Genomic DNA, 23846 nt, shown 5'->3' on the forward strand with positions numbered 1-23846 from the left:
CATCCCGGGCATGCAGATGCAAATTATCAACCAGTATAACAACACCATCGCCCTCTGAACTGGTCCCCCGTTTCTTTTTGTTTTGCCCAGCTCGCCAATCGGTACACTTCCACCCAGTATTCCCAAGTCGCTAGCCCGCTTGTGACCCTCGCACGCGGAGCGCCTTCACCTTGCCTATATAGCCTGCCAACGCCCTCGCATGCACCCCCTACATTCTCTCACCTCCCATGCTATGCAATGACAGCCGGCTCCAGTGTCCGCGCTGGAGTCTCTGTCCGCAGTGATGGCCCCAATGATGGCGCCCCTGACACCCCGCAAGCACCCAACAAGGCACCAGCTACGGGCGTCCAGGCTGCGGGCATGCGAGCCGTCGCCGCCAGGATGGTCGCCTTTTACTTCAGAGCGCCTGTAAAGGCCTTTTTCAGGGGCAGGATCGACTACATGGGCTATGCCAGAGCCATCAACCCACATGTCATGGCCGATGCAAAGTGGTCGTGGAGAATGACCACGCCTGCTGTACTCGCACATGCCATACGCACCGAAGGATGGGGTTTCATACCCAAGCAGGTACTGCCGCCGCTTATGGCGAATACATGGTATGTATAATCAGCGTCTGACCCACACAGTGCCTAACACTATGCAGCATTGGTGCAGTTCTGTACACGACATATCTTCACAGCCTGTCAGCCCTCCACGAGCCATCCTCGTACCAGACCAAGCGTGTATACCCTCCTCCACCTCCGTCTGTCACCTTCACCGCAGGATTGATTGGTGGTGGTATTCAATCAGTATTCGCCGCTCCATTCGACGCCCTCCAAACCCGCTTCCGCACCGCCGACATCCTCGAAGGCAAACACAAGACCATGTGGCACTACGCAGGCTACAAGCTACGCTCAATCGGGTTGCAGGGCATCTTTGCTGGCTGGACCCTGAGCTTCATCAAAGACGCTTTTGGCGCAGCAGTCTTCTTCGGCACCTTTGAGACTGTCAAAAGCCAGGCATACCTCGAATTCGTTTCACATTACTACGGCAGCCGAAGTCGTGACACGCTACTGGAAAGCTCTATTCCCTATCTGCAGGAAGACTACGATGATCGTCCAGTTATACGGCCACATTACATGCTGGAGCCCATGTTCTTGCTCTTGGCCGGCATCTCAGCATCAGTAACATCTCAGCTCATCCAACACCCCCTGATGGAAATCCAGGACGTTCACTATCGCCGACTTGAGGCTCTCGATTTTCAGGCTCATCAGGACAACAAGCCCTCGCACATTGTCCGAAGATATTACCATGCCTATGAAGAGACATTTGCGCAATGCCAGGTTCTAGCCAAACGTGCTGGAGGGTGGAGAAACTACCTCTACCGCGACTTCTTCATGAGTACAATAAAGCAAACGCCCAGTACAGCTGCTGGACTCATCGTGTTTGAAATCGTACGCCGGAAGTATTCTTTCGAGAACGAGGAGGTTATGATCAATCATGAGGATGCACGTATCCTGTTGTCATGAAGAACATGTTAATTGTAGAATTGCGCAGCATCTTGCATAAGATACCCAGAGGAGAATTTTAGACAGATAGACTAGGTGTTCATATTTGTATATAGGCAGATCTCGCATCACAATTTACTGAATTACAGATAAATCAATGATACTAACATAGTCTGGGATAACTGCATGGGCGTTAGGCTTCATATTCGGTTTTCATACGCTGAATCAGCCGGTTTAGCATGTCATTCACAAATAGAAGTTTAAGCCCCTCAGTCGGATCCGAGACAAGTGCCGAAGTACTAGCTATGCGTCAACGCCTCGGATAGATTTCCTCCCTGTATCTCCGCAGCCTTTGCTGTCTATCCCACATCCAAGTATCCTCCAGATAGGCTTTTTTGAACCTCAAATTCATGACCATGGACTCACAGTCGCCAATCAACCTCGCCGTGCTCGATGACTACCATGGCATAGCATCCAAGCACTTCGATCACATTAATCCATCCAAAGTTGAAATCACAGTCTTTAACGACACGCTACCGTCATATTTACACCCCAGGACTTCGGATGAAGACCGCAAAGCCCTTGTTAATCGACTGAAACCATTTGCCGTTCTATCAACGCTACGTGAACGCACCGCTTTTCCGGGCGAGCTACTGCGTCAATTGCCCAATTTAAAGCTTATATTTGCGACTGGCGGTAAGTTTGAGTCCTGGGATCTGAATACGATGAAAGAGCTGGGAATAAGTGTTTACGTCGCGCCTGGCAAAGGAAGAACGGACGGCAAGGGCAGCGTCCAGTCGCCGCGATCGCTACCAACCAAGCAAGGAGGCGGACATCCTACTACGCAACACGTCTGGGCACTTATCCTCGGACTTGCACGTAACATTGCTGCTGATGACGCAGTTGTAAAAGGAAAAGGCGGACCTGCAGGCTGGCAGACGGAATTGGCAGTCGGCCTACAAGGCAAAACTCTCGGGCTCGTTGGGCTGGGTAGAATTGGTGCTCACGTCGCTAGAGTGGGTGTTCTCGCCTTTGGCATGCGCATCATTTGCTGGAGTGCGAACTTGACACAAGACAAAGCCGATGCATTAGCGCAGGAATACGGGTTACCAATAAGAGGCGCAGGCATGCTTGCCGAGGATGAAAAGACCTTTCAAGTGGTCAGCAAGGAAGAGCTGTTTCAAACAGCAGACGTAGTATCACTCCACTACGTACTCAGCGACCGCTCAAGAGGTATCGTAGCTGCACGCGAACTAGCGTCTATGAAACCTTCTGCCTTCCTAGTCAATACATCCCGGGCACCCCTTATCGACGAAGCTGCACTGCTGGATACATTGCAGGATGGGCGGATTCGCGGTGCAGCCCTCGACGTGTTCGATATTGAGCCACTCCCGGCGGATAGCCCCTGGCGCAACGTGGACTGGGATAGAAAGGGGAATAGCAGGGTTCTTTTGACGCCGCATATGGGTTATGTCGAAGAAGGAACGTTGACGGTGTGGTACGAAGAGACGGTAGAGAACTTGGAGAGGTTGATTGAGGGAAGGGAATTGCTACACCGGTTGATCTAAGGATACAGTAAAGAAGATACGGATTTGAAGAATCACACGTAAACTAAGCTCATCGGACCTTATATAGGCTGTATAGCCCTCTCCAGTATATCTACCATTCCTGGCCTGAGCTCCCACACTCCGAACTCTCCATTTGCACATGTGATTTCCGCTTGATCCACTCAGACCACTTCCGCGCCACACTCACAACATCCATCTTAGGCCACATCCTTTCCAAAGGATTTAATGAATCCATGATGAATTACATGGAATTGGATTCAAGCATGAAAACCGTATGTGTACTAGGAAGGAAGCACTGGAAACGATTGGGTGTGTTGTATCTTCACGTCGATGGCGTTGGCTTTGTCTTTGAACTTGTGAATCAAGTCACGAACACCTCGGTGCATGCGTAAACAAAGCCATGATGCCCATCATATGTCTCAGCCCTTTCTATTGTCGTCCGTCCCTTTACTCTATAAACTGTTGCCCAAATCCTACATAAACAACAATCCAAGCAAACAGCGGCCATCGGCAGTATCTGACTACCAAGCCGCACAACCCCTCATTGTACCGCTATTTCCTGGCGAGTAACTCAACAAGATTTTGTGAGTAGCTCGGCGCTATATCAACTCAAATATGTCGCTGGCGCATCATTTGCGCACTGTAGGGCGCATGCCTGACCATGCAGCGGAATGCGGCTTTTCAGTGCACCAACAGCGGCACCTTCAAACAACTCTAATATTGCAACATGTCAGCGCATATCTCACTACACTTTCGTTCGGACGTGCAGCTCGTCGGTTGTCTTCTACTTCTACTTCGCCCAATCATGCTATTGTCAACAGTGTGATAAAAAGTATAGATGCTTGTCGTCGCTCCTTCTGGGAACCTCAAAGATTTCTTGCAACAACTTCCTATACGCAAACATGCTCAAACACAACAACCCCAATAAGTACGGTTGTGGGTAAGGTCAAGAACGATAAGGGTACCTCTAGGTTTTTGTCAACTATGGAGAAATCGTTACAAACTCTTAACAAAAGAGCTATAATTCAACTCCCGTTAACTTGCAAAACGATCAATAGAACATCGCCCAGAAATAACACTAATGAACATAAGGATGTAGAGTAAGCTCATCAATATTCAAGAAACAGGAACCATAGTCCTGGATCACGGAAGTACTTGGCCCATTGTGGGAGACAATACACGAGGCAAGGAGACAAGAAGAATCATGAAGACAATTGCGTCAAATGCAGAATGTTACAAATACAGGAGAGAGGTAGAAGCGAAAACCATCGCGGACTCCTAAATTGGGTAAAATATCTCGTGGCGAGCAAGCTGGAAAGAAATACCGCAAGCGGCGCGCTGGATGCGAAACATGATAACTTGAATCATGCCCAAAAAAGGCAAGCCCAGGAGATTGATCGTAGCACTACCCAGCTATTAGATGTCGAGTTATCGCGGGTTGCCACATCAAGACTAACGCCATATGACGAGCAGGGTTATATCTAGATCCTTCGCGACTCGGAAAATGCTCTTTTGAAGATTGGGTTTGCCAAAGATCCCAAATTACGGATTAAGCAACACGAAAGGTGCGGCCGAAAATTGAAGACTGTTTATGTGTCACATTGCATCAAGTGGATGAAGCGGGCTGAGCGGCTGATTAAGTTGGATCTGAAGCACTTGTGTAGGCCTTGGTTCTGCTCATCATGTCAACAACGCCATGAGGAGTATGATATAACCATCAAGTCGATATTTCAAAGCCAATATTCTCCACAAAGTGCATCTGTTCGTTGTGGCATTTGAGTAGTGAGCATCCTTCTTAGTTCAAAGCTTGATTTCTGTAGGCGCTTCATTTTCCGCATATAATCTCGAGTTTTCACAACTTGTTTTCCGAATATAGTGGTTGCAAGATCTTAGTTAAGCCATAAATTTCAGCCTGATCTAGCAGTTCGACTATGGGAAATCTGGAGGGAAATTTGATATGCATCTTTGTTGGAAAATATCTTTGTTTCCCGTGCTCTACAGTGGGGAGTGAAGAGATTGCCGAAACTGATAGCCGCTCAAGACAATCCTACGGCTGCTTCAGACGAGAGATGGGTAGTAATTACAAACGGGACATTTTAGGTATGTCAAGCTCATCTGTGCAAATTTGGGAGCCTTATGTGGACTGAAAGTACTATTTAGCATCCCGTTTTTGTTCATAGCCTTAGTAACATGCTACCTAGGTACATTCTCATAAACTTTGCCCAATGCATTGGCGCGATAAGATTGAGACCTGGCCATGAGTCGAACGCATCCCGCTCATGAGATGTTGGAGGCGTTGTCATTATGCTGACCATTTCCTGCAGAGCAGCCACACATGCAACTTTTTGTCATGCGCTCGGAATCATACTGAAGTTCTCACTGTGCATGGATCCTCCCGATCATAGCAGAGGCCTAACCTTGTGGCTTTGATTACAATTCAACTACAGCAAATAAGGATGAGAACTCGTAGAAATGGACCACACAATGGGTCTGACATGCAGAACGACACATATTGGCCCCTACTCTTAGTGCATACAGTAAGGGGAACTCGCGAAATCAAGCCGCGAAAGTAAAGACGACGTATGATTACGTAGGAATGTGTTGAGTAATAAGCGACTTCGATGTGTTAAGCACCCAGCTCCAACTGAGCATAGAACAAAGAACGTTGCATAACTCCTCATCCTCTACACAAATGCTCGGCACTGTCGCATGAGCTAGAATGTGCTACCTTTTGTTACCTTTTGCATCGCGACAATGTGCTCTTCTGAGTTTTAAATGTTCAAGTCTTGACTCCCACATCTACGCTTCGGTGTGTTGTGGGTGCGCATCAATTAACCAATGAAAAACTCTTGTTCTGGCCCCCAATAGCCAGAACGGCAAATGGTCCTAAAGATCGAGCGCGTGACTCGATCCACCAATAGCGAGAAAAGATTCCGGCCCCAATTACCAAAATAGAGCATCTCAAGCTCTAGACCTGCATTAGCATTCGACCGTTCGAGGAACCCTAGTCGCACCTCAACGCCATGCATCACAAGGCTGAATCGTTCTCTCAGAGCCTTCAATTTCAAGTTCCGCTCAAACATCAATCAAAGCGTGATTATAAAGGTTCATGTAATACCCCACACCCTATACCAATCCCGCACGCATAACTCCTGCCACTTCAAACAAGTCTCCGGCTTTCTTATCACGTACCCAGTTGCGGTATACACTGAAGCAGCATGGAGACTCAGACGGCAAAACAAAGCACATCTACCGACCTTGGTCGGCTGTGGACACAGGCCATAAGCGACTACAATGCACGAACCGGCGAAGATCTCTCGTCCATGGGTGCACAAAGTTTGGATGGAGCGATGAAAAGTCTGGATGATGGCATGGAGAGATTCAAAGGGTTTCGCCACGATGGAAGCAAAACATCAAAGTTCCGTTCAGTTATCGGCAATTCACTTGGAGACATGCAGAAATGTATTGACGGCATTGCTGCAATTGGTTCTGCGGCAGGTGCGTTTCCACCAGCCATGCCAGTAGGACTTGTATTTACGGCAGCAAGCCGCTTGATATCAGTAAGTATCATTGCATTGTGATGTAATCTTAGACTGATGAAAGCAGGCTTTTGCTGGAGTGAAAGCTGACTACGATCGGGTTGAATCGTTCTTTGAGTATTCAGGTCGGTTCTTTGAGCGGCTATCCCTTCTTGAACAACGAGCAGAATCTGGACCACTTGCTATCGCTGTTGTCCGAGTATTCTCTATGCAATTATCTGTATGTGGCAGGGTGCGATATCTGGTTAAAAAGAAACGTTTCTGTAAGGACTACGACTCCTCTAGTGGACCAAACTGATGACTCGTAGCACAATGGCTCAATGCGCTCTGGAATATGGAAGACCAAGAGCTGCTGGCTGCATTCGCTGCTATGCAAGCGTCGATCGATGAGCTTAATCAAACTGTTGGATATGAAACTTACAGCTCTATCAGAACCGTTCAGGATGAGGTGAAAACAGGAAATGACAAACTCAATGCGGTACAAGAAGACACATCAGCAAACGCTGCCAAGCTCGATGAGCTCGATGAAAAGCTGCGTTCTTTCCGTTCAAGCTTGGGACAAGATGTTCAGCAGCTCTACATGAGCAGTTTGAAGCTAGAAGTCGTAGTCAGTGAAGGATTTGTTGCAGTCCAAACGAAGCAGAATGAAAGTCATGCTCTGCTTCTTCAGCTCCAAAAATCAGTCGAGAAACTGGGAAAGACGCCAGAACACGACGAGAAGAAGAAGCAAAGTGGAAAGTCAAAGGGCGACAGCGGTGATCGCAAGTTTCAGGCACTCCGAGAGATTAAAAAGTTTCTCACAGAAAATTACACGACTTTCCCATCATGGACCGACGCCCACCGGGAGAACTTAGCACAAGACGAAGATATGCGAGATTCTCAAGTCAAACACACGGCGAAATGGCTGAATGAACACCCAAACTTCAAGACCTGGGCAGAAGGAGGAAGTCCGTTGCTTTGGCTAAAAGGCAGTGAGGGTATCGGCAAATCCTTTCTGTCATTTTCGGCTGTTCAAGGACTACGCGCACTCAAAAATGACAAGAATAGCTTTGCCTATTTCTACTTCAAAGAGGAACACCCATACCTGCAATCTGTACAGAATGCTTTTGCATCAGCCGCACTTCAGATTGCCGAATCGAACAACAAGTATGCAGAGCAGGTAGCGGCAAATATCAGGGACAATGCTGCACAATCGGAAGACATATCTACTTGGGAACGGTTTTTCATTTCGATGTTTCCGGGCAAAGAAAAGTCTGATAGTCGGCTTTTCCTTGTTCTGGACGGCCTAGACGAGGCTCATATCCAGCAGAATGGCATCATGACGCAGTTTCTATCCGACTTAAGGTTCGAGAACGCCAACGTTTCGGTATTGTTGACGAGCAGGCCAGAAGAGAAACCCATCATACAACTCTTCGATCCACCCGTCATCGATGTCACCAAGCAAGAGATAAGGCCGGACATCAAGGCGCTGGTCAAGAGTCGCCTTCATTCACTACCACGAGTGCGAAAATTTAGCCACGCTGTGAAAAGAGCCATCACTCGCAAGGTCGTCAAACAAGCGGACAGTATGCTCTACGCTGAGCATGTGCTGCGAAGGTTCTCCTACATTGGCCGAGAGCGAGCCGTCTTGGAAGAATTGGAAAAGCTGCCGGACTCTCTCCATGATCTCTATAAACTTCTTCTGGACGAGTGCCGCCACAATCGGTCTGATGCTCAATATCAAGCGCTGAAGAAGCTTTTTGCATGGCTGGCTTTTTCGAAACGATCGCTCAGCCTGGCAGAAGCCTCAAACTTGGTGCAGTTGACGCTATCAGACAACTCCTTTGATATTGAGGAAGAAATTATTGGGCGCTCATCCCGTATCCTTGAGCTTACACAAACCCGGCAGACAGAAGAGGATACTAAAGAAGATGACAAAGAAGATGACGACACCGACGACACGAAAGATGATTTTGTTTTTGAACTTGGATATCGAGAATCGCCTTTGTCATTCCAAGATCGCTCCCTGCGACAGTACTTCAAGAGCGTGAGCGTTGAGGCCGATGGCACTGAAGAATTCCGGACACCTGCTTCTGCTGCACACCTCACCATCCTACAGATGTGTGCAGACATTATGATTAAAGCAGCAAAAGATCCAGAAGACCAAGCAAGCTCAGGGCTGTCGCTGTATGCAATCCAATATTGGTACGAGCATCTGAAGGAGCTGGACGTTGAGAAGTCGACGGATGCGACGGTTTGCCAAGTGGTAACTTTGTTGTACAGCATAACGCAAAACACTAATAATGTTGCAAAGTTGTTTGAAGAAAGAGCAAGGCACGCAGATCTCTACCCTGAGCGAGCAGACGACACACCTTCAGCATGGTTCGATACACTCTTCATTTGGGCAGCAAAGGCATCCTCATTCGCAGATGGATCTTTGGATAGTGAGGTCAAAGCGTGGGCGGGTGGTGTTAACAAGGATAATGTCTTACTTTTGTTGGCAAAAGGACATGTTCAAAATTGGTTGAATGCTAGAAGTCAGTGGTGGATACCTGAGACCTTTCGATTCGTCAAAGCTGCTCTTCGATTGGTAAGTGCTCTTGTCTCATGACCACAACGTTTCTAATTGAATGTAGGCCAATCGGCTACAAACAACAGACGATGAGCCACTGAAACTCATTCACGAGGTCACTTCGCAGTATGATGTTCCCACTGAGGATTATAAGACTTTGAGAGCGATTGGCGCCACATTGTGTGATTATGGATACGGTTATTCAGATGCAGAACGTCAGAAGGCGATGTTGACTGAAGGAGCTTCGTACCTTAAGCAGGCCGTCGAGCGTATGGAATGCGACAACCAAGAAAAGATCGAAACACTTCGCCTTCTTGCACCAAAGTACTTGTGGATCGATCAGCATTCGGAGGCGATCAAGTACTACGACCAAGCATACGACATGTTGCCAGACCCAGATTCAGAGGGACTGACCAAAGTTCAACAGACTGAGTTCCTTGACATCCGATTGGATATATTGACAGCTAAAGCTAGCGCCTTTGAAGAAATGAAACAGACTGAAGACGGCCTTCGCATCTACAACGAAGCAAGAAGATTCTCAGGCGAAACGCCCCTACCTGGCGCGAGGCTTGACGACATCACACTTTTGTTCAAAGAAGAAAATGACCCCGATGGTTCGAAACTCATCAAAGAACTGAAAACATGGACAGAAAAGGAGCGAAATAATTGGTTTCAATATTGTTTTGAGGGTTGGGTAGACAATAACGCGGTTACTCGTATGCAAAGAGCAGCCAAGTTGACGGGCGAGACTAATCTGCTCCTCGGCTGGCTCTATACTATGGCAAAGACTCTACCTGAGGAGAGCTATTATCTTTTCAACGTCCGAGGCGCAATCGCGAGCCTGTACTACCCCGTGATGGGTGACATTGAGAAAGGCAAAGCTTTGCGCCAGGAAATCCTAGCCATGAACCCAAAACCTGAATCTTGGTTCGAGGAGACCATGAACGAGAAGAAGACGGAGCATCGACTGAAGCTTGCTGAAATCTTGTTCCACGAATTCCAGAACTGCTCAGATCCAACGAAGAAGGAAGCTCTGATTGAAACTTTGAGGACTCTGCCGAGCGCTCATGTAGACGATGACCTTCAGGAATCTCATGTGGGTATGCTGCTTGCAAACATGCTCCGGATCATGGGCCCCGCAAAGGAGTATCAGAAACACATGAACGACCTATTTTCTGCCTGTATGAATGGCCTTGAGGACAGTGTATCGTGGAACGACTCTTCTAGTCTGAGACTCTTATCCAAGGTCTTGGGCTCAATGGACGGTCTTGAAAGAGACGCAAAGATTGCTTGCACAGCGCAATTTTCGATACTGGACCGGAGCATACACTATCAAAACACTGACACTGATGGTTCGGAAACTGGTTCTAACGGTGACAGTACAGAAGAAGACGCAGAAGATAAGTCTGTAGAGGAAACTGTACCCGTTGCGGAAACCGCCTCTACGACTGAAACTGCAGAATCCGACAATACCCCAGTACCTGACGTGGGAACTACGAAGAATGAAGAAACTGGTTTGGTAGATGGCCAACTCAAGACTGTGGGAGGCTCTACTACCGATTCAGTAGTTGCCAAAAGGAGAGACTCTGCAGAAGTTGCCGAAGCTCCAGAACAGACAGCAGAGACACAAGAATCTACCTTGTCGGAACAGGACTCTGCTGCAGCAGATTCGAACAAGCTTGACGAAGATCTTAGTGGAAGTGGAATGTTCTGCGATGGAGGTTGCGGAACAGACATGAGCAGCTGGGTCAAGCCGATATATTATTGCTTGGTCTGTGTCAACTGTGATCTGTGCGAAGAATGTCATGCCAAGCGACTAGCGCAGACGCGCGGAGAGATCGCGGAACCATGGCACAGCTACTGCGGCAGAGATCACCGGTATATTAAGGCACCTATGAAGGGATGGAAGGGTGTGAAGGAAGGTATCATTAGGATTGATGGCGAGGAGGATTTGTCAGTGAAGGACTGGCTGAAGGGCTTGAAGGAGGAGCGATGGCAGAAGGCATGGGAAACGTTCTGGACACGACAAGGTGGGCTGAAGAATATTGGAGTTGATGATTAGAAGATATCAACGGTACATGAAGTGATCTTACACGCGATAGTAGCAACCATCTATTGTCGGGTCTGGGTGTGAAAACTCAACTATACGGGTATATTCCAGTCTGTCGAGTGTCCGTGATTAACCAAGGATGATCTTCGTTGGCGGAGTGCAATTTGCATCCCAGATTACCTTCGGCACACGTCCCGCCGCACGCCGGTATGCTATTTCTCTATTACGCTCAACCCATAGTACATTGTAAAAGTGGTACTCCCTTCCGTCTGAGCCTTCTATGCCATATAATTCCGTCTCTTTCTTAGCTTCTGTGATTTCGTTAGTTTGGCATCGCATGAGACTCCATGCTTCAGGTGATAATATCGAACCGCCACTGTCATATTGACCTAGATACTCGGAAGTTCTTGCATATAACGGGCCGTCGCCTTCATATGCTTCCATATCCAGCTTATACAGCTTGTCAGCTTCGTCGCCTTCAACACCGGTGGGGTTGATGGTTCCTGTAGATATGGCTATAAGCTCCACTGTGTCGCCTAGCTTGGGTTCATTCTTCTCCACGTTGCGTAGTACACCAGAAGAAAGTCTTTCCTGGGTTTCAAGACAGATGAGGTCGCAAGCGTCCTGCAGGCGTGGCCCTTTGGCGAATGATGGGAGCTTGAATATCGATCCCCATCTGGCCTTGCGTTTTGCCATTTTCCATCCCTGTGAAGCAGGAACGGAATAACAGACAGCTTTGATGTATAATGATAGACATGATATCTAGCAGGAAAGGAAAGGCCAGGAATATTGAGGCATAGAAACGTATTGCGGGCTTGCACTAAGCGGTGTGGGACTGGAAAGGGGGGTGAATGCTCCATCTTGAGGGATCAAAGGCCTATCTGCTGGCACTTGGCGTTGCATATCTTCGGGCAGAGAGTACTACTGTACGAGCTTCTGCGTTTTCCAAACAGGTAATTGAGAACCACGATAATCTTTGTTAAAATACGAAGATCGAGTCCGCAGATGGTATGAGTCGACGGGACAAGTCTACCTACACTATGATCATGGGTTCAGATGCGTTTTTGCCGTCATTGTACCTTCATCATCGTCTCTTGCTACTCTACGATGAGCCCTGTGGAATATTTGCCATAGAAGTGCAGTATCCAGATAAATACGAGGTAGGCCGTACAAGAATCCAGAAGGAAAGTTGCGTCCGAGGGTTGACAAGACACCTGAAAACGCTGAGAGAACATCTTGCGGGTATGTAAAAACACGGCTGTTGTATAGACGGATCAATTCCGTGTATATATCGAAGTCAGGGTAAGAGCTGGATAACATATTGGTAGCTTTGTCGTAGTGTGAAGCCGTGAAAGAAGTACTCCCCCTTGTAGTCTTTTCTGGGCTTGGTCCATCTCCGCTCCAAGTACATTGCTGACATTTCCAGAACGTGTGATGCTGGCTGAAGACAATAGCTCTTTTTGAGAGCATCTGCTCCTGGAGGGTCCAGCCACGGGTGGCCTACGTGGATCTGTAGAGATCATTGTGGAGATCCTCTACCTTGTCATCTATCCTGGAGCTGCGAAAAATATCAGTGGTTCTCAGCAGCATGCCATAGGGATCTGCCGATATGATCGTCAAATGTGCACCAGAGTACATATCGCCCATATGGTTCATCTGCTCGCGTGTGCTTTCGTCTTCCTGGACAGTACATAAACAGTCAACCCATAGGTAGTTATCTAGCGATATAGTATAGTAGCGTAATTATAGAGAGGATAATAAGTTTAATAACTAACTACTAATCTATTTAGTTAACTAACAGGTATCAATCTTATAAAGAAAAGTAATTAGTATGAAAGTATAATCTTAGTTAACTATACTAGAAGAAATAATAAAATCTATCTACTCTTATATTCTTACTAGTATAACGGATCGAGCTCTATTAGACTGCGCACGCAACTATAACGCGCTCACTACGCTAAAAGGGCTAGTATAAGAATATTAGAGCTACTGATATTCGCGCGTAGTTAATACTTAACGAGATAACCGTCTATTATCTATACGTCACGGGCCCACGCCATGACACTCCTATTCCTAAGGTTGGATCGTAACATGCCCTTATGCCTCCGCGTTAGCGTTGTGCAGGAAATCCCAACCCCCGTTTTGCAACTTCACGATAAGAAGAAGATGTACCTTCTTCACACAACCCAATCGCACCTTGAATTGGATCCATGGTGGTGGGGTTATGTCGTGTTGAATGTGGGTGAAGGTTGCTTGTTTTGATGTTTTTTTTTGGGGGGGGGGGCAACGAGTGCCACGGTCCGACATTTGTCCGGGTACTTACGGTATCCACGCCTCGGCCCGTGACTCCTATAAGCATTCACCAAACTCCAAGCTGGTCGGCTCTCTCTTTGAACTCAACTGCACAGCAGCTTTGCTACGTGTTGTGCCATACAAGACCCTCCTTGTGCTGTGGCTCCATTACCGCTGGTCACCGGTATGCCACGAGCTAGCACAATGAACGACAGTACTGTTGCTTGCACACCCACTTTGTCATCGCGCCCGCCGCAGTCCCGCCAACTCCCTCGACGCTCAGCGGGTGCCCTGATTCGGAAAAGAGAGCGAGACAAACAAAATCAGAAGAATAAACGTGAGCGTGAGCGCGAGTATGTTGCTGGTCTCGAAGCGAAAGTCCAGAGTCTGGAGAAGGAACTTGCAATATCAAACGTGCAGCATTATAGCTATGCAAAAAGCGTGCAGTCACCTCCAACTGACCATACGTTTGCTAGCGACACTAACTGCCGTGTGTCAAGCGACACCGAAGAGCGCATCGTTATTTCGTGTACGATGGCTGATGCCGTGCTTGGGGCATCCGCTCAATTGTCTAGTAGTAATTTTGAAGAGATTATAGGCGCAATCCCTCCCCCAAACAATGCGCCTATACCATCCACTTCATTCGTTCCCTTTACACCACCATCGACCTTGGTCAACGTCCTACCCTGTTCCCTACCAGACAGCGCTGTCGTATCCTTGGAACTTCTAAATAGGGTAATAACATCGCCTGATTGGAACCGAGCACCAGCTTGGAGTTTGTCTCAATCTAACAGAAGTCACCAACACTTCGATCGCACAGCGTCATTTTTACCACTCCTTGCGCAGCTCCAAGCGGACCCGGCCATGAAGTTGGTGTGTCCGCCAATCGCAAAGACACTAGACCTCTTATTTGGGGGCTCAAGCAACCCACTTGCTAATTTTGTACATTCGATAATCGTTCATCTTCCTTGTCGCCCACCGGAGAAATTTGGTATTATTTATGTTTCCTACCTTTATTTGAGGGTAAGTGCTTCTCAGCCCTTGGTTGAGGATTTTGTGGTTTAACTCAATCATATGGTTGGCTGATATTTTAACAGTGGTTAGTTTGGCCCTCCCAAGAGAGCTTTTGCCACTTTCCCGAGGAACTTCGCCCCACTATACTCCAGCTTGTTGAGCGCCATTATCTCAACTTCGACCTCATTCCGTGGCCGCAGCTGCGAGACAACCTCATTCGTTATAGTCTTCGTCACGACTTGGAATCTGTTCTTAGTCTCTATTGCTGTTCGCTTCGAATCAAGGATTGGGGTGAGATGAACTTCATCTGTCGCAAGAATGATGAGGATCCGCAATTTAGCGATGAATTTTTACGAAAGATTACGGATATTTCCCAATGGACCCTTCTGGAGACTTTCTGGAGTGAGTATCCGGATCTGGTGCAAGGACTTCCCCTTGAGATTATGCTTGGACTGGACATTTTCATGCCTGCAGCCGATACACAACATATTTGAATCAGGTATTCACCAAGAATTTTGCATAGGTATCATCATAGCCAAGACGAATTGCTCTACTATTTACCAATCCTTGTGTTATGTGGCTCTTTATAGCATTGAAAACGCGCGTTCCTACCCTAAGAAACATGACGTCTGGACCAAGTTTGATAATGGTTCCCACTACTCGGTGTATAATTGTGGCTTTTTCATAGTCAGTGAGAGATAGACCTCTATCCTGGTTGATGATGCGATGACCGCTATGACAGAGTCGAGCTGCTTCAATTTTAACGATGAACTGCTTTTTCTATGGCTCAGGTATCGGAATGTCTTCGATACAGAATGTTCTTAATTTCATTCTGTATCAAGGCGCTTTCGTCATCACTGAATATCTTCGCACGAGTCAATGCGAATAGGTGTAGGAGAAGTCTTGAAAGTGATTCTGGCCTCATCACGGAAAAATATTGGAAATTCACCAAGGATGAAATGTTGCTATACCCGACATCTGACAAGTTTTTTGCTGCTCGAAGTGTTTTCAAAAATTCAAAGCCTTGGCGAAACAGATGGAGATTGGAGGGGTTGAGACAAATCAATATTTCCCGGGGTGATAATAGAGCTGTTCGGCGATTAATGGGCGAGTCACCCAATCGTTTTCAAAGACACAGGCCAACACTCCTCTAACCCATTATTGCTTAGCCTAGAGAGTCATCGTTCACCCAGCTTCTAATTGATCTTGCCAGCTCAATGAACTCGGTACTTCATACTACGGGAACTTAGGAAAACAACATCATGTTAGATTACAACACAATGCTGAACCTTACCACTAATCACGTCATGTAAATCGGAAGATAAACAAGATTGGCAGCAAGATCTGTTTCGTCTCGGGAAGGAAGCTAAAATTCTAGGCTCTACTACACCATACCGTAGATACCAAAATATTGCATTTACAACCCAATTCTAGGATACAATTGCAACACATATATAGATCGATAAGTAAGCCTGAGAAAGAAAGTCCACGTTAAATTCGTTCACATGTTAAGGAAATGAGATGTCTTAAACCATTTAAAGCGGTCGACAAGATTTAGTCATCACTAGAGATGTGGCTACTTTGCCCAAGGTTTATCCTCTGCGTAAACATGTAATTAAGTAAATGTCTTCTATACACATTTACTCATAAGTGACATTTAACATACAGCTGTAGTTGCTATATCATAGCGGAAAGACTTCCTTCCCGGGACGCAGGAAGGCGCGCGGAATCTCGGAGAAGATGGCTCCTTCATACCTCAGAATTTTCAAATCAGCCCAAGGATGTAACAACGTCCCAGGAGTGAAAACAAGGCTGCCTTTACCGATCCAAGCAGACTTGACATGCCATTCCATCGATGAAGGCACCAATTCTTTGATTGCCGCGGTCTGTGGATTTGCTAGGGAAGGAATGCTGCGTAAACCCAAGTGCAATGTATCATCTTTCGGAACACTTTCTACTCTTCGTTCTGGGATAAAATTGAAATGAACAATTGGTGTGCCCACGGGTCTCTCTACCGTTCCCTGATAGAGGCGCGATCCAGTGGATGTCTTGATGTCCACCTTGCCGAAAACCTTCGGTATCCCAAAAAGCTCTCGACCTGCAAAGATTGCGGATTCATTGTCGAGGATAAGGATAATGCTGTAGTGGTATTTTTGGCCGTTGAACCTGACCTCTGCCTGGAGGACGAACTCATTGTATGACCCAACAGAACTTTTTCCATAATGAACAAACGTAGAGGTCATCAGTGTTTCCTCTTCAATCTCCATAATATCCGGAATAAGATGGCGTATTTCAGATCCAGCAACGCGATATTGAATCACGGTAGTGTTTATATCCTCGAATTCGTTGTCATATGGACCGGTTGGATAAGGCGGCGAGTAGTTCGGGATGGCATCGTTCGATAGACTGAGAGTACCTTTCAACATGGTGGAGTAGTTTTCGATTTGAGGTGAGATGGAGCTTGTGGTCATTGAGGCTGCATTGCAAGCTTTATAGACAAACAGACTTTCAGATGAGGGCTATACTTGGCAAGGGTTTGAGTATTGTGTAAGGACCTATTGAAACCAATTGAGCAACACTGACTCGTCGGAAACAAGTTTTGTAGCACGAAACTTGATGATTACAACATCGTCTCGGCTAACGCGTAACCCTCTCTAGACGAAAAGATGCCTAAACGAGAAAGCCTTGTAAGTTTACTAAGCTCTTTCGCTGAATCAAGTGGTTTAAATTCCTTCTACGCACTCGAGAGCGTGATTCGACAGCTTGACAAATTGCAAGCGAGTCAGTGGTCCTTAGCCGTAGGCGTGAACCGATGAATGCCGAAGTCTTACCATCTAACAATGATGGCGTTATCCGGGGACGACGTCGCCATTATTCGACGTCGCCCTTGTTCGACGTCGCCCTTGTTCGACGTCGCCCTTGTTCGAACAGAAAGGGTTAGTTACGGACGAATATTCGACCGAACTAATGATATTGTTCGGCGTTACTCTATGTTCAATTTTCCCGGACAGCGGAATAATCGCTCCGCCCCACTTTCTACTGATGCTATCACTATGTGTTCAAAGTTACTTGGTATCCTTGTCACGTAACGCTAGTATAGATAGCTCTCTGCTTACGAGAACTACATCGGCCTAATCTTGTCCGGAAATAGAACGGTAAAGCCAAATCTTGTGCAACGATTGGTAATTAGCTTCCGGAAGCCACCTAACTAAATTTTTTGAAGCAATTCCTTTTAAGATCCATTCTGAACCCGTACTATCAATCCAGTGAGACTCGAACACGATTCACTCTCTGAATTTTCGATAAGATCTGCAGTATTCTAAACATGACTTCACACACTCATTTTGACCGGGACACTAAGGCAAGCGAGGTGGCTGACGCTTTTTCAGCACAGATCAAGGACCGCGTTGGTAAGTTATCACAGCTATATTTCCCAGTCAAGATATTTACCTATATAATACAGTGGTCGTTACAGGAATATCTCGATTGGGGCTTGGTGGAGCTATTGCGCTTGCATTCGCAAAACATAAACCAGGAATGCTTATCCTAGCATCACGCACGCAATCTAAGATGGATGAAGTGGCTGCTGATATCAAGGCTGTTAACGCTGATTTGGACGTTAAAACAGTTCTTGTAGATCTCCTCTCCCAAACCGCCGTCCGTCAAGCAGCTGAAGAGATCAAGTCACACACCTCTCGCATTGATATTCTAGTCAACAATGCTGCGTTGAACATCTACGAGCGAAAACACACGCCTGAGAATATTGAGTATCAGCTAGCCGCTAACCACATTGGACCCTTCATCCTTACCAATCTCCTCCTAGACTGTTTCTTGGAGGCTGCTACGTCTTCGCCGCCTGGTGCAACACGGGTCATTAATATGACTTCTGATGGCCATAGAGCGAGTCCCTTCAGGTTCCATGACTATAACTGTGAAGGGAAACCTGTCCCTCCCGAAGAGGCCGATACGCTTGCAGAATGGCCGCCAGAGGTGCAAAAGCCCAATGGAGGCTACTTAGGATTCTTGGCGTATGGGCAATCGAAGACAGCAAACATCCTGTTCAGCGTAGAATTGAACAAGCGTCTTGCCCAGAGAGGCATTGCTTCGTACAGTGTGCATCCCGGAAGTAAGATAGTGTGCTTTCAGATCCTCAGTTTCATCTCCTTCTTGCCATGATATTTTCTAACTGCTTTGAACAAAACAGACATTATAACTGAGCTTGGCAGAGATATGCAGGAGGATCTAGCGAAAAAGGTGCCGGATATTGTGAGAGCTAAATACCTCAAGCCTAGTATTGAAGAAGGGGCGTCAACTACGATGGTTGCCGCTTTGGATCCGGCCTTGACTTGTATGACAATTATCAGCATCGACGCGGAATCCTTTTACTAACAACGTCTCAGGTGCGAAGGGTGTGTTTCTAGAGGATTGCCAGCTTAGTTTCGCAAGGCCCTACGCTGTAGATCCTGTCAATGCTGAAAGACTTTGGGTATTAAGCGAGAAACTCGTTGGGCAGAAGTTCTAGTATATAATGCCTAATCCACCAAATAACTAGATAAGAGTCTTGATTGTAGTATCTATGCTACCTTCTTTCCACAAGATTGTAGGAGGCTCTTCATCGATGAAAGTCTCGCTCATGCACATAGCCACCGACTAGTTTCGGCGTCTATAATCTCGACAGTGCAACAAGAACTAGATTTCTCAATATATTTTGTCATTTCCTCGGCGGTTTTGATCAACTTGGGATAGTGTTGACATGGAGCAAGGTTAGAATCATCTCACTTCATCCGTGGTATCGACAGCTCGTGATACGACACTTGATACACCCACCATCAATGTTATACTGCAACTACAAGGAACAGGATCAGTATATCTAAAACATTCACGAGACTTGAAATTTTGGAATACCTTTCTTTGCTGACGTTTTGGGAGCGCAAAAGACTGATAGAAGAATAGATGCAACGCCTCTGCTCACCGCCCAGGCTCCGACTCTGGTCGAGCCACATGCGCAAATGAGGTCGAAAAGTAACACAAAGAAACAGTGCGTAAACAAAGGCAGAATATCATCATTCCTTCATGATGACGGGGCTACACATCGATATTCGACCTAGGCACTGTTCGGACCACAGTGCCTGCCTCGCACACCGTGCTTGATGAAGAATAGTGCAAGCCATGGAAGTACAGAAGCCCTCAATGCGCTTGGTCGCCGTTCTGGGATCATGCCGTGCAAACAAATCAGTCACCCAACTACCAATCAAAGGCTGAAAAGCCGAGCCACCCGTCCGGGCACTATCCTGGGAGCCCCTGCGTTGCGTATAATCACCTTCGCGACATACAACGCTGTCATAATGACAACAATTGCAGGCAGCTAAACAGCCTCGAGTTTATACCCGTGGTTTGGCGCATTGAGTGCACAGAAATGGTACTTTCGCCAGCCACATGATTATAGCTTTCATCAGTCTGGTTCTCAAAATGCATTAATTATCAAGTACATGCACGTGTCAACCCCAGTCACATTCTGGTTACTTGGGTCAATCCTGTCGACACTCCCTAGGCGCCAGAACATGTCAAATAGCCAAGTCTCAACGCCAGCCACGTTGTAATTACTTATTGCGCTAATGCTGTCAATATTCATAAGGAACGCCACTACGTGGTGGCGCACTAACGGATGCGGGTCGACCCTTGCGCTACTAAGCGATGCTGCGGGGTCCATGCAAGAGTAATCCAGACCGCTGTAGAGTCGCTGCGGCCCACATGGATGACGCATTCAGAGGACGTTAGTGGAGGTAATTAGGTCTAGTTAAATACAGATCTTAGCCTTTCATGTATCTATCTAGCCAGCCACTTAGCAAAAGCCGAACTCTATCGGCGAGTCCGCCCACCAGTAACTCGTAGACCCACTTTCATATTGTGACGCTTTTGGTGACTTGCAGCAGTGACAAGGTGGCTTCAAAGCTGGTATGAAATGGTTTACGTACGATAATAGGATAGACATCTGTGCATAGCGGTGAGCGGTGTCAAAACTAGACCCGTCCTTGGGCTTCCGGGAGATTCTTTGGTGTTACGTAGAGCCGGGTGTAATACGCTATCTTGATTTATAATAAGTAAATGAGTCTGTTGTTGGAAGCCGTCTGTGCGGTTTTCCTGCGAAACTTGGAGATTTTGGTGTAGAACTACGTTTCGTAGAAGCAATTTAAACCTACAGCAATGTAAAACAACTACGTATCAATCTGGGTAAAATGATAGCTCATACAAATTAAACACAGCTCAAGTTATATCACACTATCTTGTAGACCAGTTCCTTCTGGCCCTGCTATCTATGGATGCATGGATACCAAATTTCAAGGGTGAGGAAGGATAGCAGAGGATAACAAAACAACAGATAGTAGTTTTCAAGAAATTCTTGTAGGGGTTTGAAGGCTTATTTTCATCGTCCAAAAATCGCTCGTAGCATAAAAGTCAGTGATCCAATCATAGGGAATCCAAAAAAGAAATTTCGATACACCCATCGAATTTTGGCAAAGGACATGCTTTGAATTGTCATCATAACCAACAGCCATGACAGCATGTGCAGCTTTTGGCAGGGACACTTTGGAGTGCCTCGTCTTTGCCATCGCATGAATGTGCCACATGCCATTTGGTCTGTCCCTGTCCCACACAGCATCCCCAATCTTCCAAGTGAGACTAAAAACCACCGGGCGACATTCACTGAGGCAAGATCGAAGATTTTCGAGGACAATGTCACCATCCGCATCCATATCCAAGGTTGAATCAGGTCCTTTTGCGTTACGATGGACATCCAAGCGCTCATGCGTAGATATCTTGTGTTCGAGTGCCTCTTGAAAGCAAGCATCGGGCGGCTTATCATTTGTTCTGAGTTTATCATAGGGCCAAGAAGCTTCCGAGCATACTCCATACTTTTCCAGACTTCTGAATGCGTGACGGATGAAACACCCTCTGTCTGCGATATTTTGAGACAACGCAATGCGAGCATTGTAGTAGATGAAGAGTCGAGATGGAATGATTGTCTCGCCAGGAATACTGTTGAGAACATTGTGTTTGCGGAGCTCGAAGAGATAACAAGCCGCGGTTGCATTCGCAACACAGGATCCCATCTGACCTTGCTGGAAGCAGTCTTCAAAGAACCCTCGACATCTTGGGTCTGTACGAAGATTGATAGTTGATGCAATCTGTAGTCCATGGGGCTTTTGGTATGGATGCTCCGTGCCAGTGAAGGTGTCATCCGTTTCTGCCATCTTCCTAACCTTTAAAACATATTAGCTCGTACAAAATAGCTTATCACAGCGAAATCTCTAATAGTCAAAGAAAAAATATCACCTGGAGAATGGTCGCTAGTGCTGGACAGTCATGCCACGATCTTGGGAGGCCATGCTGCTTGATGGCACGAAATGTAACTTATTCCCATGCACTAAAGCTTTAACCTTTTGTAAACAACGGCAGAAGTCGTCTAGAGTCGTAGCTTAGGAAATTGCGATCTAGACTTAGCAGTTAGCTGAAGCCGTGTATGTATACCCGTTCTAGACCAGTTGCGCCTGACATACCTAGCTACTTTCGGACCCACTTCGCCTTGATCCGTTTAACACCCGCAGTGCCTCGCTTGACGGCGACGCCACAGTGGGCCGGGCTCGTTTGTGCAGAAGCTAATGCGCGTTGCCCTGACTCTGTGGCGTTTTGAGAACATCATTAATACGTCGCAGCGCCAGCAGGTCAGCGACGGATTTCGACGCATCTTGATTTGCTCAATGTGCAGTGCGATTTGCCATCATTGGCCACTGCAATCTAGCCTGTAATTTTAATACTCTCTCAACCATCTTGTGAGCTTTCACGGCAGTAAATCTCAAACAGAATATCAAGACGAGCGCAAATGGCAAGAATAATCACCCAATGCCCTTTAGGTCATGTATTCTCGTTGACTCACAAGACCAGATATCCGTCAATTAACTCCAATGTTTCAGTAGCAATGGTCACGTTCATGGTAGAGTATTTGAAGAGAAGGAACGGATTTAGATGTTGCTATTTCTGACTGACAAACGAATGTGTTGATGAGAAAAAGGCCCCGTTATCTAAAAGAGTGCCGGTACGGATGATCGCTCTTAAGCGCATCTAAAAGTTGTGAAGAGGATCGCCAATGAGTCCGGAAAAGTACTTGGCGATATCCTTAACACCCCCAGGGAGTGGGGCCAGACTGATAATTGCGAGAGCGCCATTGCCCAACTTGGAGTACAAGGTTGACACAAACCTCCACTATAGGTGAATCAAGGTCAGTACAACTTCACTTTTGAAATACTATTGTTACTAATGCTCACCTGGAACGGATTGCGAGACTTGTCGTGGAAGACCAGGAAACGTCCTTCTCCCTGCTTGTTCTTTTGACCGTACTGGAAGGAATCATCCACCGTGATTGTGAAGGAATCACCAGAAGACTTGGCCTTCAAGGCGTCGAGCTTGCCTTGCTGAATGAAGATGTAGCTCTGCTCATCGTCTGTGTCACCAAGAATTAGAAGTGATCTATCAGGTATTTGTGGTCCATAAATACTTTTGTCCTTGTTCGTGAAGACGGCCATGTAATAGTTGTCGGACTTCTGGGAGAGGTTCTGCTGCCAGTTTACAGTGGCAGGATTGGCGGCAATATCGCCCTCAGCGATGAAGATCTTGTTTCCCTTTTCAACAGTCATGATGTAAGAATTTGGCACCTAAGAAGATAGATACAGGAAAAGATGATTTGTGTAGTAGTTGTTGGGGTTGAAGGATGAGATGAATGTGTGTGTGGATGTGTGAGAAGAAGGGCGATTATTATTATTATTATTATTATTATTTTGGTTTTACGTCCTGTCTCAGCCGGTGGGCTATATAAGACGTGCAGGCTAGGCCCGCAAGTATCTACGTAGTGCTATCACTTTGGTGTAGGTGGGGGAGGGGGCTATCTAAATCGAGGTGAGGCTCGTAGCCTAGTCTAGAGGGAGGTAGAAGGGGGTCTTGCGGGTAAAAGAGAGAGGTAGGGTGGGTGTAGGGCGAGGCCACCTAGTATAGGTGTTGCCCTAGTTCTCGAGGTTTCCTTTGTGCCAGGCCTGTGTTGCAGCCCTAGTTTCTTCAATAAAGGCAATAGTAGCCTGTATGCCTACGCTCGTGTTTAGCAGGAAGGCTAGCGATAGGGGGTCCTTGCTCGCCTCCTGCATCTTTATCCTAGCCTCCTTATATAGCGTACAGCTAAGGAGGATATGGGTAGGATCTTGAGTAGCTCTATAGTTGCAGGGGCAAACTTTAGAGTCTACTTTGTCTCGCGTAAAGAGAAAGTCTACTTAGGTAACAGTGGCCTAGCTTAAGTTG

At 46.8% G+C, this 23846-nt stretch overlaps 10 protein-coding genes across 10 annotated transcripts; 6 read left to right on the forward strand and 4 right to left on the reverse strand.

The window, feature by feature from the left end:
• Positions 1 to 43: 43 nt before the first annotated feature.
• Positions 44 to 1781, forward strand: COCSADRAFT_115231 (uncharacterized protein). The gene is made up of 2 exons (XM_007700769.1): positions 44 to 596; positions 644 to 1781. Exons 1-2 carry the CDS (start codon positions 238 to 240, stop codon positions 1506 to 1508), a joined length of 1224 nt encoding a protein of 407 aa, XP_007698959.1. The 5' UTR covers positions 44 to 237; the 3' UTR covers positions 1509 to 1781.
• Positions 1782 to 1903: 122 nt separating this feature from the next.
• COCSADRAFT_159527 (uncharacterized protein) lies at positions 1904 to 3055 on the forward strand (the record flags this gene model as incomplete). Its single annotated transcript, XM_007700770.1, has 1 exon — positions 1904 to 3055. The coding sequence occupies one exon, from the start codon at positions 1904 to 1906 to the stop codon at positions 3053 to 3055; it is 1152 nt and encodes a 383-aa protein (XP_007698960.1).
• Positions 3056 to 3670: 615 nt separating this feature from the next.
• Positions 3671 to 4159, forward strand: COCSADRAFT_25525 (uncharacterized protein; the record flags this gene model as incomplete). Its single annotated transcript, XM_007700084.1, has 1 exon — positions 3671 to 4159. One exon carries the CDS (start codon positions 3671 to 3673, stop codon positions 4157 to 4159), a length of 489 nt encoding a protein of 162 aa, XP_007698274.1.
• A 2114-nt stretch (positions 4160 to 6273) lies between these two features.
• Positions 6274 to 11297, forward strand: COCSADRAFT_189620 (uncharacterized protein; the record flags this gene model as incomplete). The annotated part of the gene is made up of 5 exons (XM_007700771.1): positions 6274 to 6553; positions 6599 to 6615; positions 6662 to 6857; positions 6903 to 9163; positions 9210 to 11297. The coding sequence occupies 5 exons, from the start codon at positions 6274 to 6276 to the stop codon at positions 11205 to 11207; spliced, it is 4752 nt and encodes a 1583-aa protein (XP_007698961.1). The 3' UTR covers positions 11208 to 11297.
• A 27-nt stretch (positions 11298 to 11324) lies between these two features.
• COCSADRAFT_159529 (uncharacterized protein) lies at positions 11325 to 11891 on the reverse strand (the record flags this gene model as incomplete). The annotated part of the gene is made up of 1 exon (XM_007700772.1): positions 11325 to 11891. One exon carries the CDS (start codon positions 11889 to 11891, stop codon positions 11325 to 11327), a length of 567 nt encoding a protein of 188 aa, XP_007698962.1.
• A 2460-nt stretch (positions 11892 to 14351) lies between these two features.
• COCSADRAFT_86532 (uncharacterized protein) lies at positions 14352 to 14995 on the forward strand (the record flags this gene model as incomplete). The annotated part of the gene is made up of 2 exons (XM_007700773.1): positions 14352 to 14510; positions 14585 to 14995. 2 exons carry the CDS (start codon positions 14352 to 14354, stop codon positions 14993 to 14995), a joined length of 570 nt encoding a protein of 189 aa, XP_007698963.1.
• Positions 14996 to 15771: 776 nt separating this feature from the next.
• COCSADRAFT_198802 (uncharacterized protein) lies at positions 15772 to 16934 on the reverse strand (the record flags this gene model as incomplete). The annotated part of the gene is made up of 2 exons (XM_007700774.1): positions 16213 to 16934; positions 15772 to 15797 (listed from the first exon to the last, which is right to left on the reverse strand). The coding sequence occupies exons 1-2, from the start codon at positions 16925 to 16927 to the stop codon at positions 15772 to 15774; spliced, it is 741 nt and encodes a 246-aa protein (XP_007698964.1). The 5' UTR covers positions 16928 to 16934.
• An 892-nt stretch (positions 16935 to 17826) lies between these two features.
• On the forward strand, positions 17827 to 19023 carry COCSADRAFT_140418 (uncharacterized protein; the record flags this gene model as incomplete). The annotated part of the gene is made up of 4 exons (XM_007700775.1): positions 17827 to 17911; positions 17965 to 18627; positions 18706 to 18849; positions 18902 to 19023. The coding sequence occupies 4 exons, from the start codon at positions 17827 to 17829 to the stop codon at positions 19021 to 19023; spliced, it is 1014 nt and encodes a 337-aa protein (XP_007698965.1).
• A 1862-nt stretch (positions 19024 to 20885) lies between these two features.
• On the reverse strand, positions 20886 to 21793 carry COCSADRAFT_355374 (uncharacterized protein). Its single transcript, XM_007700776.1, has one exon. The coding sequence runs from the start codon at positions 21752 to 21754 to the stop codon at positions 20891 to 20893; it is 864 nt and encodes a 287-aa protein (XP_007698966.1). The 5' UTR covers positions 21755 to 21793; the 3' UTR covers positions 20886 to 20890.
• A 562-nt stretch (positions 21794 to 22355) lies between these two features.
• On the reverse strand, positions 22356 to 23308 carry COCSADRAFT_115247 (uncharacterized protein). Its single transcript, XM_007700777.1, has 2 exons — positions 22826 to 23308; positions 22356 to 22763 (listed from the first exon to the last, which is right to left on the reverse strand). The coding sequence occupies exons 1-2, from the start codon at positions 23192 to 23194 to the stop codon at positions 22623 to 22625; spliced, it is 510 nt and encodes a 169-aa protein (XP_007698967.1). The 5' UTR covers positions 23195 to 23308; the 3' UTR covers positions 22356 to 22622.
• Between the last annotated feature and the right edge of the window lie 538 nt (positions 23309 to 23846).

The sequence above is a fragment of the Bipolaris sorokiniana genome (assembly GCF_000338995.1).
Source record: "Bipolaris sorokiniana ND90Pr unplaced genomic scaffold COCSAscaffold_5, whole genome shotgun sequence".
NCBI classification, from domain to species: domain Eukaryota; kingdom Fungi; phylum Ascomycota; class Dothideomycetes; order Pleosporales; family Pleosporaceae; genus Bipolaris; species Bipolaris sorokiniana.